Source organism: Leucopleurus acutus, assembly GCF_964270905.1.
Source record: "Leucopleurus acutus genome assembly, chromosome: 21".
Lineage (NCBI taxonomy): Eukaryota > Metazoa > Chordata > Mammalia > Artiodactyla > Delphinidae > Leucopleurus > Leucopleurus acutus.
In genome coordinates, this window is record NC_139163.1 from 275,431 (window position 1) to 290,006 (window position 14,576).

Sequence of the window (14,576 nt, forward strand, 5' to 3'; positions counted from 1 at the left end):
TATTTACAGTTTCACTTCCTTTCTTTTTTCCTGATGTCTATAATCACGGCAGTTAACAGTCCTTTACCTACCAGGTCTATCTTTGTTGAACTAATTTACTAATATAAAATGTTCTTGAAAATAAAAGTTCAGAATTGGGTTATAGTAATCACTGTAATTTTTCAGGTATCAACTCACAGACTATAAATCATGCATCATTCATTGAAATTTAAAATATGTATCTTATGATATTAATAAATATTCATTTTAGCAAAATTAGAATATATAAATAAAAAGATAAAAAATAGAGAGATTACTTTTGCTTGCTATCTAAGCAAATATCCTCCGTTATTCACAGGAATTTTAAAATACCCGAGATCAAGTTCTACTTTTCATTTTGGAAGCTTTTGCACAAGAACCTAAATTTCTCATAAATTAGATTTTACCAAGAAGATTAAGGAGGGGGGAAAAGAGAAATGGAATTAACCTTTAGTGAGAACCTACAACATGCCAGGTAGTTTCACCTGTACTACCTGTTTTAAATTTCAAAACAACTCTGTGAGGTCGATATTATTTTGAGATGAGGAAATTAAGGCTCAAAGAAGTAAATTACATGCCTAAAGTGACGGCTGAGTCAAGATGCAAATCGGGGTCTGCACAATTCCAGAACTATAGAGTCATCCATATAATCTTTGCTTTTTATTAAAAAATATTTATTTCAAATTACTGGGTTTTAAGTTTGTCTATTCCATATAAAATCAGGTATGTTAGCTCACTGAAAGATACCAGAGAATCTGCTTAGCTTTCAATTTTAGGACATAATTTATTAGGAAGTAATGGGCAGTTTTGTGTGCCACGGATACTATAACAAGATATTCTTTGTGTTATAATTTACTATAAATTCCCAATAAGTTTTTGTCTTTTGGTTGACTTCCACATGGTGCTATTTAAAACATATCCAATGGAGTAGTAGTCTTTTTTCCCACTAACATGTTAGTAAACATGAGATCATTCATATTTGGACTCATTATGTTCACACATTTCTAAGGCTATTATTATACTTTACTGTTATTAACAAGTTTATTGTTATTTTCTGAAGCTTCTGTGACTGAATCTGCTCTCTGGTCTTCACCCTATCTCCTGCTGGTATAAGTGGCTTAGTAGTTTTAACAGAGCACACATGCTTTGAGAGCTGGTAAGCATTAAGTGGTACTAATCCTGGAGCTGTTTTTCCGAAACACCATCTTTGCCCAAGAGCGTTAGCTTTGGAAATAGTGATCAAGTTCTGACTTCTAGGCTTTCAGGTTTTGCTTTGTTGCTTCTCCATATTCTATCTTGAGGTGTTAAAATCTTTCTCACTGAAAAGATATGTGTACCCACTGATGGGTCAATAAGTGTATCTACTTATCCAATTAGTCCCACAGCTAATTTAACAGGTGGCTCTCTTTCAGAGAGAAGGTTCTTTCATTTGTAAGACAAAATAACCAAGACTGAGTGGATGTGCTTGAATGGGGCAGCAGTAGCTACGATCACAGTTTTCTTGTGTACCTGTAATGAAAAAGCTTCACAGAATCTCAGAGTTCAAGTGCCCTTGGAGGTCATTTAGTCAAGGAGTCTTCAAACAAGAGTAGTCATACCCCTAGGGAACCTGAGGACTTTCCAATGAGGAAAGAGGGGTATTTTATGGGAATTAACTTCTAGAACCTCAACAACTTCCATATGTAGACTTCTTTACAACAGACAGGCACACCTCTCACACATCCAGAATCTTTCTTTCATACATTGTCTGAGAACATAAAGTTTCCAGTGTGTCAAACAGGCAAAACTGAAAGTATTTTTTGTTGATAAACCTCCTTTAATCAAGACACCATAAACCCACGGTAGGGCTTTAGTGTTTTTCCTGTCTTACACGTATTTCTATCAAAGGCAAAGTGCGGTGAAGTTGAGAAATGGAGTATTTAAGACTGTTGGCACGTTTTAATATCCGATATATCAAAAGGGAGGGAGAACCTTATTGTTTCATGCCCCCATCACCCACCCAAACGTTGTCCGTGAATGCTTTCCATTTGCAGAAGAGTTTCATGATTGCAAAGAGAACATCAATAAAGTAAGAAATGTTAAAGGCAATGATGCCTTACTTAATCCAATGGTCAAACTCCTGGCAAGGATTTGGTCTTTGTTCATCTCTCTACTGCCTGCCTAGCATAGGAATTCGGAGCTGAGACAGCTGTGACAAAACGCATATTAATTTATTTGAACTGAAAAAACAAGTCATACTTTTTTTCTGACAGAAAATGTTTGATTTTAATGGGAACTAGCTCTGCCAGTAAATTATATAGTGGGTATTCCTCATAAATTAGTGAGCTAACTAAACAGAGATACTGAAAGTATATAATATGATAAAAGCATTCAAGAGAGATTACACCTAAGGTAAATGAAAATGAACAATGGTTCCATTTTCCAGTCCATTCTGCATGTATCAGATAAAGTGCCACGAAGTAAAAGAATAAGAGGTGTAATTGGCAGTATGTATTTTGCTAAGCCTTGGTGAAGCCTTTTCTGGTATTCTCCACGGAAATTGAGAAATCGTATTGATTCGAAAACTGCATAACGAATCTTTCTGAAAGCAGATAGTTGCTAATTCTTTGCTTTCAATAAAACTGAAGAAGAAATGTGATGAAGTTGACAGCTTGTAGACCACTAAATATACTTTTTGGAAACAGATCACAATGTGGTCTAATAAGGATTTCAAATCATTGAACGGCATCCTTCCAAAAAAATTCTTCCATTCCCTTCTGCTTATCCTGTAGCAAGATTTCTTATGTTTATACTTATAACAAAGGATAACAGGAACAGAATTGATACTGAACCTTGCTTTGCTCTTGTAATAAGTAATATTCATCAGTGAATACATAAACTATTTGAAAAAGTCCCCATTCATCTCATTCAGAGGTATTTTTAATACATTTTCACTTTTTACATTTAATAATTATCAAAATGCTCAACATATTTATATCATAATCAGGTTGATTTCATCCAAATATGTACAACTAATAATTGTAAACTAAATTCAGTACAGAATAAAATGGATTTTTAAAAACACTTAAGAGTATTATGGTTGCATAGAGCAGGTTCTTATTAGTCATCCATTTTCTACATATTAGTGTATATATGTCAATCCCAGTCTCCCAATTCTTCCCATCACCACCACCCCTGCCACTTCCCCCCTTGGTGTCCCTACGTTTGTTCTCTACATCTGTGTTAAAATTCAATATAAATTTGTACACATATTTTGATTTAGAGGCACAGGAACAAAGTAGTTTGAAGATCACTGATCTATTCTAGCCTTTCCTATGAAATGTGAATCTAATTTGTAAGGGCACTTTTGCTTCAAATTATTACACTATTTAGAATGGATTTATTTTGAATTAAAGTCTCAGAATGTGTCTTTTCTAAAGGGTAGATGCTGACCTGACCCTGTCATTATAATCAGTGATACAGAGCTATAAGGACATCACAGAGTTTCCTCTGCTTAAATCCACAGAACTGCCAGCTAATATCAGTACGACATTCCTGCTAAAAAGCCTCTATTTGAGTGTCGGGAGACTGGAGTTTTGTGAAGGGGCTTTGTCTTTTTAAATTCTGCATTGTTGCTTTTCAAGTCATGGCCCTCCTCTAATTCGGCCAAGTCAAGTGTGGTCATTCCTGTTAGCGTTTTCAAACGCTCTTTATTGACTGTAAACACACCTGGAAGTCGGCGAGCTATTCACACCATTTGATAAACTTGTAAATACTTGGACAACCTCTTCCTCTGAAGCTCATCAGTCCTCCTAGATAAAAGCCTGGAAACAGATGTCTTTCATCATGTCCTGAATTCCAGAAAACTTTGGCTTCAGAGGAAATAACAGAAGGGCCAGTTTTAGTGCTCTCCAGCCCCCCTTACTGAGATCACTCCATCCTTAAGCCCCCAGAGTCTGAACCTGGGAATGATCATAGGAAACACTAAGGTTGTCTGTAGGTTTTACTAAGAGAAAAAGGAGGAAAGATGGAGGAAAAAATAGACGGGGCAACAGAGTGCCCTGTAGTTATTCTAAACTCAAAGCATGTGGGTTAGGAGTCAAACCAATTAAAGCCTTCACAGTAAGAGTGAGATGTACCACATCTTCAAACACAATAAAGTATCATCTTGAAGATTTTTTTTCAACTTGTCCTGTTGTGCCTCAGTGTGGGAGCCACTAGCCGTCTTTTCACCCACTAACTGTGATTTTTCCTTTCATCAGTTAAGCATGTGTCACAACAGTCTTAATGTCTTAAAATACAGTTGTCAGAGTGTGAAAACATAAAGAGACTGAGTACCACAAAGTTATTGTTATTCCTCTCCTTCTTATGTGATACCCAGTTTATATAAAACACATCAGTAAAGTGGCATTTTTCAGATAATGCCTTAAAAAAAGAACTCTGTACTCTGAGATATTTTATGAATAATAGTTTACCAACCCTAGATTTTATAAGGACAAAACAGAGTAGTATTTAAAATCATACCGGTAATTAGGAGGTTTGGTATGTTTGAATATTATTTTGTGATATCGGAAAGCAACCCAAAGTTAAAAAATACTGCATTTTTTGGTCATAGATATCACGAATTTGCTGCCTGCACATCATGTGAGTAAACCAGCCTATAATGATTAAAATGGAAAGGCAGAAAATAAATCCAACTGTGAAAGTCCAACTCAACTGCTGAGGAAGGTAAATGATAATATCATTTTAAGTCCCACAGCGGCACTAATAATTAAGACGTCAGGAAGCAAGGTTGGGCCATTTATAGACAATCAATAGCCCACCCTCCAATTCGATGACCTAACCTTGGATTCATACCCTGACTTTGAGAGCTCTGAGAGAACATATCTTTTTATAAACAACCACATGCCATAACTTAACATCGTGGATACAGAGTGTTACATCAGAAGCTAAGTGAATTAAAACACTACCTTGCAAACATAGTTTAATGGACAAAATCAATATAGCACCTAATTAAGGAACTATTATACAACGCAACAACATAAATACTATATACAATACTGAATAAAACTCAATGCTCTTGCAGCCCCGTTAGCTCTATTTCTTCAATTCACAGGCAATCTTTAACTTGCTATAAAATCTAATTATCTGAAATTGGCTAGTATTTGAGAAAAGTCATACATGCTGAATAATAATGAAAAATTAAAAAGCAATTTGAATTATTTTGTTTAAAGAGGATGAATCACGTATATGTAGTTTTTCAATCTGTACTCATACAAAAGGAGGTTTTTGTTGTTGTTGAGATTTAATTGACGTACAACATTATATTAGTTTCAGACGTACATGACTCGTTATTTGTATATATTGTGAAATGATTACCACGATAACTCTACCGTACATAGTTACCATTTTTTTCATGTGTGATGAGAACTTTTAAGATCTACTCTCTCACAGCTTTCAAATATATGATGTTTTGTTAACTATGGTCACCATGCTGTACATTATATCCCATGATTTATTTATTTTAAAACTGGAAGTTTTCTTTCTTTCTTTTTTTTTTGATTGGAGAAGTCATTTGCTAGAGTTACACTAACCAGAATTTGTGGCCTGCATACTTTGTCTTACATTATCCCAAATTATCCTATGCTGAATTTCAGCATTTGTCTTATTGCTTCTTTCCAATAAAGCTAGTGTGAAATGTCCTGCCATGGTATCCTCTACTTTTCCTTACTGTGCATTTTCTAATTCATTGCAATTGCTTGCTTGAATCCTGTCTTGCCTAGTAATTCACACACTCTGGGAACAACAGATGTGACTGTCTTTTTTTCTCACTGCTATGTTCTCAGAACCATGCTCTGTGCATGGCACATAATATTATATGCTCAATAAATAAATGCAGAATGAATGACTACTATGCATTCAAAGGAGGATTAAGGAATAGATTTCTTCATAAAATCCAAATAACTAAAAATATAAATAACTAATGATACGTATTTCTAATATTGCTTTAGAGGATATTTTGATGCTGATTTAAGGAGCTACATTCTTAAGAATTTTGCTACAAATACAAGTACGTAATCTTGAATTGCAGAAAAAAGAGTGAAGTAATAGTTACTGACATGTATAACCTACCTGTCATGTTCCAGTCACTGCTTAGCCCCCTACATGCATTAAACGGTTTTAACCTCACTACTACCCTATGAAGAAACAGGAGGTTAAAGAAGGTAATTTGCTTAAAGCCACCCAACAAGTGCATAGCTTTAATCCTTAATCACTGCTGTACCAACACCTGCTTTGTGTACAGTTAATGCAAGGCACTGTGTCGGGCCCTTTATATCCTTTATGGCATTTAGTCATCCTATTTTCATTCACTCATTGGACAATACTTATTGAGCACCCATTACATGCCTATAACTGCGCTGACAGCTTTGAACAGAGAGGTGGAAAAACAGTGTGCCTTACACTCTAGCAAAGAAGACACATTAAATAGTAATGGTTATAACCACTAACATTTTTCAAGCATTTACTATATACTGCACACCATTTTAAGTATTTACATTGACTATTCAAGACCATTCTAATTGACGAGAAAGCTGAAGCACAAAGATGCTATACAGTAGCTTGTCCCAAGTATCAAAGGCATTAATAATGGTCAGAACTATCGTAGGATGTGAAACCAGGTGGTTTGGCTCAAGACCCTATAGCCTTTAACTCTCTGCTCTATTGTTTCTATGCTATAGCATGGTGTGACAAACAGCCAGATTGTGGAGAACCTGTTAAGTCACCTAAAGGCGTTTGACCAGAATCTAGATCACTGAAGGGCGTCAAGTAGGGTACTGATATTTCAAATCTGTATCTGAAGAACGGATGAGCAAGGCTAGAGATATACATCCCAGACAGAAGGTGGCTTCTATAATCCAGGTGAGAGTTGATGGGATCCAGGAGACATTTTGGAGTTAGAATTGACAGGACTTGATGAATGATTGCACAGGGGAGGTGAGAGAGCGGGAGAGGTCAGGCATGACCCCTAAGCTTCTGGCCCAGGTAACTAGGTGAATGATGATGCCATTTCCTGATATAGAAAGAGAGGCAAATTTGGAAAGAAAGATGATGGGCTAGTTGTGTTTTCCAAAGATGGCCACAACATCTCCCATCCCTCATGTCCTTATGCAATGTGTCCTCACCATTTCCCCAGTCAAGAGTGGGGTTTAATTCTCCATCTCGTGAATCTGGGCTGATCTTACTGACTTTCTTGACCAAGCAGATATGATGGAAGTGACATCCCGGAGTGTCCAATGCTCTAGGTCATAAGAAGCCTTGTAACTTCTGTCTGGGTCTCTTGGAATGCTCCCTCTGGGGACACTCCTCTTCAGAACTTGTGCTCTGAGAAGCCCAAGCCAAGTGGAAGGCCATGTTTAGACGTTCCAGTCGACAGACAGCCATCAACTGCTAGCCCTGTGAGTGGGCTACCTTGAATTTCAGTTTAGTGGAGTTTTCAAACAGAACAAGCAACATCTGAAAGCAATTTCATGAGCGACCCAAGCAAAAAAACAAAAATTACCCAGTTAATCCACAGAACCATGAGAGATGATAACAAACTGTTCTTTGAAGCCACTGGACTTTGATGTGGCTTGTTAGGCAGTAATGGATAACCAAATTGGTTGTTGGGTTCGGTTTTAGACATATGGAGTTTGAGATGCCTGGAAGACACCCAAGTGGGGATTTTCTAAAGATACTTGGATAGAGTTTTCATAGTTGATGTCTGGAGCTCCAAGACAGAGAGATCCAGGCTGCACTTATTGATTTGGGAGCACAAAGAATGTGACATAACACATAGCACATGGTACGTAAATGAAGTCGGGAGAATGGATCTGAGGACCCAGAGAGATTGTATTCTGAGTGACCGCAATGTTTGGGGATCGGGTAGAGGAAGATGAGTCAACTAAACAAACTGAGAAATGACTGCTAAAAAATCAGGAAGAAAGTGGAAACGGTATCACAGAAGCTAAGGAAAAGGCTATTTCAATTAGGAGTGATAGGTTACCTACTGAATGCTACCAAGAGCTCAAATGTGATAAAGAGCGTAGAGTATCAACTGATGCTATTGGCAGGACGACGGATAAGTCGGGAAGACATCCGTGTCTGTGAGTGATGGTGGCAGAGGACAGTCACGAGGAAGGAGCCTGAAGAAGCCACACTGTCACAGGAGTAAGTGGAAGGTGAAGACATGACTTCACGGCGAATGTACACACCGTGTTCCAGAAGGGCTGGCTACACGGGGAGAAGAGAAGGATGGGGTAGGGCAGGGGTAGGAGGCAGACTCAAGGGTTCTTTTTTTTAAGACTTGAGAGACTTGGGAATGTTCAAATGTTGATTGGAAGGTGCCAGCCAGTTGAGAGAGGAAATTCTGAAGTACAGAATGGGATCAAGAACGCTCTTGGAAAGATTAGTAAGAAAAGGATGGAAAGACAGATCGAGATGCACGTAGGAATGGAGCTGTGTTTACAGGAAATCAAGGTCTCTGTTTTTTTTTGCTGAACAGAACACAAGGTCATCTGCTGGGAGCTGAGGGATTGAAGCTTCGAGGATAGTAGGAGAGCTGGAAACCACCGTTGAGACGTGTGGGGAGAGAGCTTGTAAGGGAAACACAGAAGGGCTGCCCGACTGTTGAAGCTGATCAGCCGAGAGACAGGCATTACTCCCTCTTTACGTGGAGGCAATTGAGGCTCAGAGAGGTTGAGTAACTTGCTCAAGGTTACACAGTAAACAGATGAAAGGGCTAGGATTTGAATACAGGGCTGCGCGGTGCTCTCCAGCACATTAGGCTAAGTGAATTCCTCAATCCAGCGGAATAATTTTAGTTTCTGGAAAGAGACGGGTGTTTGAACTAAAAACTTCATCCTTGCCTCTTTATGCACGTTGCCCACTTCCATCAGTTTTGCCTGAGACCTCACACTTGACACCTCATCTCTAAAATCTGTAGTCAAAGAACGTCTTAGGAATAATCAGGAGAGAATCATGGCGTGTAACAGAAATTCTTCTTTTAAATACTAAATACCATTTAGAAGCTTTGGTTCAGTATTCACTTACAAGCGAGCAGGGAGTTTAGCACCATGATTGTTAGCACCATGACTGTTCCTTAGAATTGTATTTATAAAATAAGAATAAAACAGGACTGCATAAAGAAGAGCATTGCGTCTAGAAGCCACAAAGTAATTTCCCCATCATGCTTAGCACGGTTAATTTTCCCAGTGAGCCTCATTCAGAATTGCAAGAATTTCTTAAGGGTTACAATCTCCTAGAGTTTCTAGAGATGATGTGATCTGGTTCTCTGCACAGTTTATAAAACTGAAGTAGCAGATGATGGTGCACGGTCTCTGCCGGTTCATCAGGGATGCTTAAAAGCAGTGTTTGTAAGGTACCTCCCTTCTTGCAAATACAGTCCCCTCCTGCCCGCTGCACTCCGGTATTTAAATAAGTATTTAAGAGATACATACCCAGAACCTTTACTTGGAAAAACGAAAATAAGAATTCCTTACCAATTTAGGGTTTTTCGGGCTACTGGAAAAATAATAAAGATAACAAGTGAGACTATTATTTAGGTCACACTTTGGACAAACTCTGAGCCCCGAGATAGCCTTCTTTCCATAAAGAGAAATTCCTACGAATGCCCCTGTCCGGTTGGCAGGCTGCAGGATCCGTTCTCCAGTATATCTAACTCATTCTGGGGCATCTGTCATCTCCTCCTTATGTGGGAGGCTAGGAAGATGGTCCTTCATTTACACGCATACAGTATGTCCCCTACATATGAACCTTCATGTTAAGCACTTTCAAAGATGCGGATGTGCATCTGGTTCCAGCAAGGAACCAGCACCTGTACCATCAGCGTCAGGCGTGAGCGACACTGCAGCTCGCCCTCTGTCCCCTATTGCTGACCACCCCTCAGCTCTACCATCTCCCACCTCCTCTCCCTCCTCCAGGCAGTAACTCTTCTCGCCTGTTCACTGGATGCCAGCCCCTGTGTGCCAGCTGTTGTACTGGACTACTGTACTTTCCAAGGCACTGTCCTGTAAGATGAAAAATGTGTTCTTTATTTTTTGCGTTTGTTTTTTTATGTATTATTTGTGTGGAAAGTATTATAAACCTATTACAGTACGGTACTATGTAGCCGACTGTGTAAGTTGGGTACCTAGGCTAACTTTGTTAGACTTACGAACAAATTGGAGTTACGAACGCGCTCTTGGAACGGAGCTCGTTTGTATGTAGGGGAATCACTGTATTCAGTTGCTCCACTGGCACCTGTCAACTGCACCCCATGCGTTCTGTGATCACATGGGAACTTCAGTCCCTCTTAGGGAAGTGGACTTTCAGAGCCGTGTTTTTGAAACTGTGGCCCACAATCCTTTGTAAATTGCAAAATTATCTGAGTGAGTTTCAACTAGCATTTGTGATAAATGGGAAATTCAATAAAATAGAACAGAAAATCCCAAGAACCAGCACCGAGGCTGTGGGAGGGTCTCTGAAGCCACAGCTTTCTCAACATCACACATTTCAAGGACGGTGACACTCATTAGCCACACTCTATTTCCTTCTGATCGTAATGACAGGCTAGGATGTTGTAAAATAAACGAGACGTCTACGATAAGCGTTCTTCCCTTCAGTCTGTAAAGGAGCCCCTGCATGTGTGGTTAAGAAGTGCGGTCTGGCCATTTTCGTGGGAACAATCCACTTTAAAAGACAGTCTAAACTGCAATCTCTATAAATCAAAAATAAATACTCTTAATTTCTGTGTAGTTATGGATCTGCTCATGTGTGTGTTATCAGTACATAAAAAATTAAACAGTTGTTTAAAGTAATTATATTTCACTTAATTGAAATTACCCACCAACAATGTTAATTAGGTAAGCTTTTCTTCACTCCTCTTTAATCCACTGTGCACTGACTTCCACTGTCACTGTCATCAGCCACCAGATTACAGTTTTTTGGAACGTATAGCACTTTGTATCAAAAGACTCCATACAGGGGTGGGGTAGCGGTATTTATTATTACCATGAAAATCTAATGTCTTATAAAACCTCTCAGCCTCCCCAAGAAGGAAGAGGAGTGTCATAAAGTATTACTGTTAAAATAAAACAGAAGCTGGGAAAGCAAAGAACAAAAAAAAAATGGTAAAAGTATTAGTCACAGCCAATGGGTACATGTAACATAGCAGCATATATATAAATACAAATAAATATATTATAGCTTCTTTCTAGTCTCGCAAAGAAACTAGCCACGTGAGGGTGAACATAAGAGATGTCAAAGCAGAACAAAAGTACCAGATAAGAAGAAACGAAGAGGAAGAAGAGCCAGGGCAATGCTTAAAGGCAAAGGATGTATTTCTCACGTGACAGAAAAGGTGTCTTGATCTGGTTGCTTTGAGACATAAAGTATTAGGACATTTTGCAAAAAGTCAGAGGATGCCAAGTGCCAAGACATACATACAAGCACACACCCATATATAAAAATAATAGACAGATATAAATATGCTTACATATGTACATATTTTTCTGAAAAAATGAAATACAGCATTCTCTAACCGCTTAAATTCCATTTTTAAACTCAGAGCCAGTTGATTTGAAAGTCTGTTAGTTCAAAGTGTAAACTTTTGAAGGTTTAAAGAAAGGGCAAGCAGAGGAAAGGTCAATAAATGAGAATCCTTTCATGTGTTTTGTATGTAAAAGCTTTTAAAACAAAATGAAGATAGTATTCCAACTCCACATACTAGCTGAACAAAGAAAGCTCAGTATACCCGAGGTAATATGAGATGATACACTGAATTATAATCTATTTACAGACTAAAAATAAACCAAAATGCACACTCACAGGAAGGAGAGGCAGAAAAGCCTAGCCATCGACTCAGAAGGCAGAGCACTGTATTATTCCTATAATAAAAATGTGAATTTCCAATCCTTCAAGTAAATGAATAAAAGTCACTCATTAAAAGATAATATTTATAATTCCGAAACCTTTTCCTTCTCTCATATAAAGATGAATGTTACATGGGTAAAAATAAATTTATTTTATTTATAATGTTAAAAGAGATGAAATGTGAAAAGAGATGTTAAAAGAAAAACACAGGACACACAATTCTTTCTCTTACCATTGTCACCAGAAGGTAACGATACAGTGTTCGTTGGCATGGTATCAGAATTCACTTTTCCATTCTCAAATGTGTCATTTTCAGTCTGCTGTAACTGCCAGTTGAGGCCAAAGAGATGCATTGCTGGGGGTAAAAAAATACAAGTTGTTTAAAGGTCTGCTGCTTCTAGCTACAATAGCACATGGTATATATGTTTATAACAAGAGTCACGTGTAAAGTTATAATTTTACACACAAATAATACATAAAAATTTTATACTTATAATCCATGTTCTGAAATACCAAAGACGATTGCATAATAAAAATTAGAAAACAAACAGTTCCTCAGTGCAACATGGCAGCGCTTTGATAAAGATTTGATATTACTCAGTTAACTGGTACCGGGAAATTCTTAGGAGCGAATCATTGTTTGTTCTGCTTTGTTCCAGTTCTACTCTGCACCGTCATTTAAGTAAGCGGTAGTATGCTCCCAAGCAGTACTTGCCAAACTTACATGACCACAGGCCACTTGCACATGTACAAGACTTTGTTGCAATATCTACAGGTTCTCAAGAGATATGATGCTATTCTCTTGGATTAAGGTAACAACTGGCTCCACAGACGAATTTGGTGCATGAAATGTTCAGAATGGATTCAGATGCACAAACTATAGCAATATTCGAATGTTCTAAATTTAAGACAAATAATCTTCGAATTTATGACTTACAATTCGGCAAGAGCACAGATCAAGCAACGTGCATATGTATCAGGTAATTTCATATAGAGTTTCTGATGTGGGTTTGATAATCTTATAAACTGATACAAATTTTGTAAATGTGTTTACTAATTTTCTTGATGTAAAATACTTAGAAAATACGTAACTAGACAATATAATTATAAAGAGAAATGTAATATAATTTATCATTTTATATATTATTTATTAAAAATATTTAGAATAATAATCACTGTCGTATTAACCATTAACACTTAATATTCATTTGTGCTCTGGAATTAGTCCCTAAGGAAGGCTAAGTGTCCATGGGGAAACCCACTGTCATATTACTATGTCATGAAGGAGAATTTTTCAACATTATTTGACAGTAGATATTCATTATACATGTTGGAATTTACCAGAGAGGTGGAGAAGGACATGTTTAGAAAGTATTGTTAGAGACAGTGTGATAACAATCACTGTAAAAGCCCCTATTAAATATCCAATATATACTAACAAAACAAAATTAGCACAGTGTAAAGAGGACAGGCTTTAGACGTAGTTAGATTTGGGTTCAACCTCAATCTAGGATTTAACCTTAGACAAATGATGTAATTTTTTTAATATATATATATTTTTTTTAGTTTTTTCTTTTATCTGAAAATATCTTTATTTCACTTGCATTCTTCACAGACGTTTTCACTAGCGTAGAATTCTGGATTGGCTTTTGTCTTCTTTGAGCACTTTTTTTTTCACCTTGGCTGCGCTGGATCTTTGTTGCTGCGCGCGGGTTTTCTCTACTTGTGGTGACTGGGGGCTACTCTTCATTGCCGTGTGCGGGCTTCTCATTGCGGTGGCTTCTCTTGTTGCGGAGCACGGGCTCTAGGTGCGCGGGCTTCAGTAGTTGCAGCACATGGGCCCAGTAGTTGTGGCGCACGGGCTTAGCTGCTCCGCAGCATGTGGGATCTTCCCGGACCAGAGATCGAACCCATCTCCCCTGCACTGGCAGGTGGATTCTTAACCACCGCACCACCAGGGAAGTCCCAAATGATGTAATATTGTTAAACATTAGGTTTACTTACAAAACGAGACTGGATAAACCTATCTTGTTTAATTGATGTAAACTTTCTGGACAGTACAGGTTAAGGCGCCTAGCAGGACAGTCCGTAGTATATAGGTCTTTTATTTATTTGCTCTCTACTCCAGGTTACTGAGCCATTTGCAGTCACCTGACCAGACCATAGAACCTCTCAATAAATGGTCCCCTCTGTCTGCAATGCTCTCCACCCACTGCAAAATACCTCTTCTTCCCTCAGATGGCTGGTATCAACTTCTTGGGAAGGCACTCCCTGACTGGGTGAAGCATCCCTCCCAATATCATGTATCTCATTTGCCTTATACAGTATCTGCTACTGAGTAGATCTCGGTAAGTATCTGTCAAAGAAACAGACTGTATTTTCTAAGGTTTTAAAATGTCACACAATACTGTTGTGGATAAAAGTATAGTAATTTAAGGAAAAATTAATAAATATAAAATATTTAAATATAAAACAAATATATAAATGCCTAAAAATGGAATGTTATATTATTAATAATGAATTAATGACTAGTCAGTGTTATGCTCTATGAAAAGTAGTTTTGTGAAAAGTCCACTAGCATTATATATAATTGATCGACTTTTTTAAAAGAGTCAACAGCTTGGTGACATTCTATTACCAGTGTCACATTCTTCTGTTAACAATACCTG

General features: G+C 37.8%; 1 protein-coding gene across 1 annotated transcript in view; it reads right to left on the bottom strand.

Moving 5' to 3' along the window:
- The window catches only part of TENM3 (teneurin transmembrane protein 3), a 317,283-nt gene that overhangs the window by 119,727 nt on the left and 182,980 nt on the right, over positions 1-14,576 (bottom strand). The window contains exon 4 of the mRNA XM_082863864.1: positions 12,140-12,262. Coding sequence (XP_082719990.1) covers positions 12,140-12,262 — 123 coding nt within the window. The remainder of the gene's footprint in view (positions 1-12,139; positions 12,263-14,576) is intronic.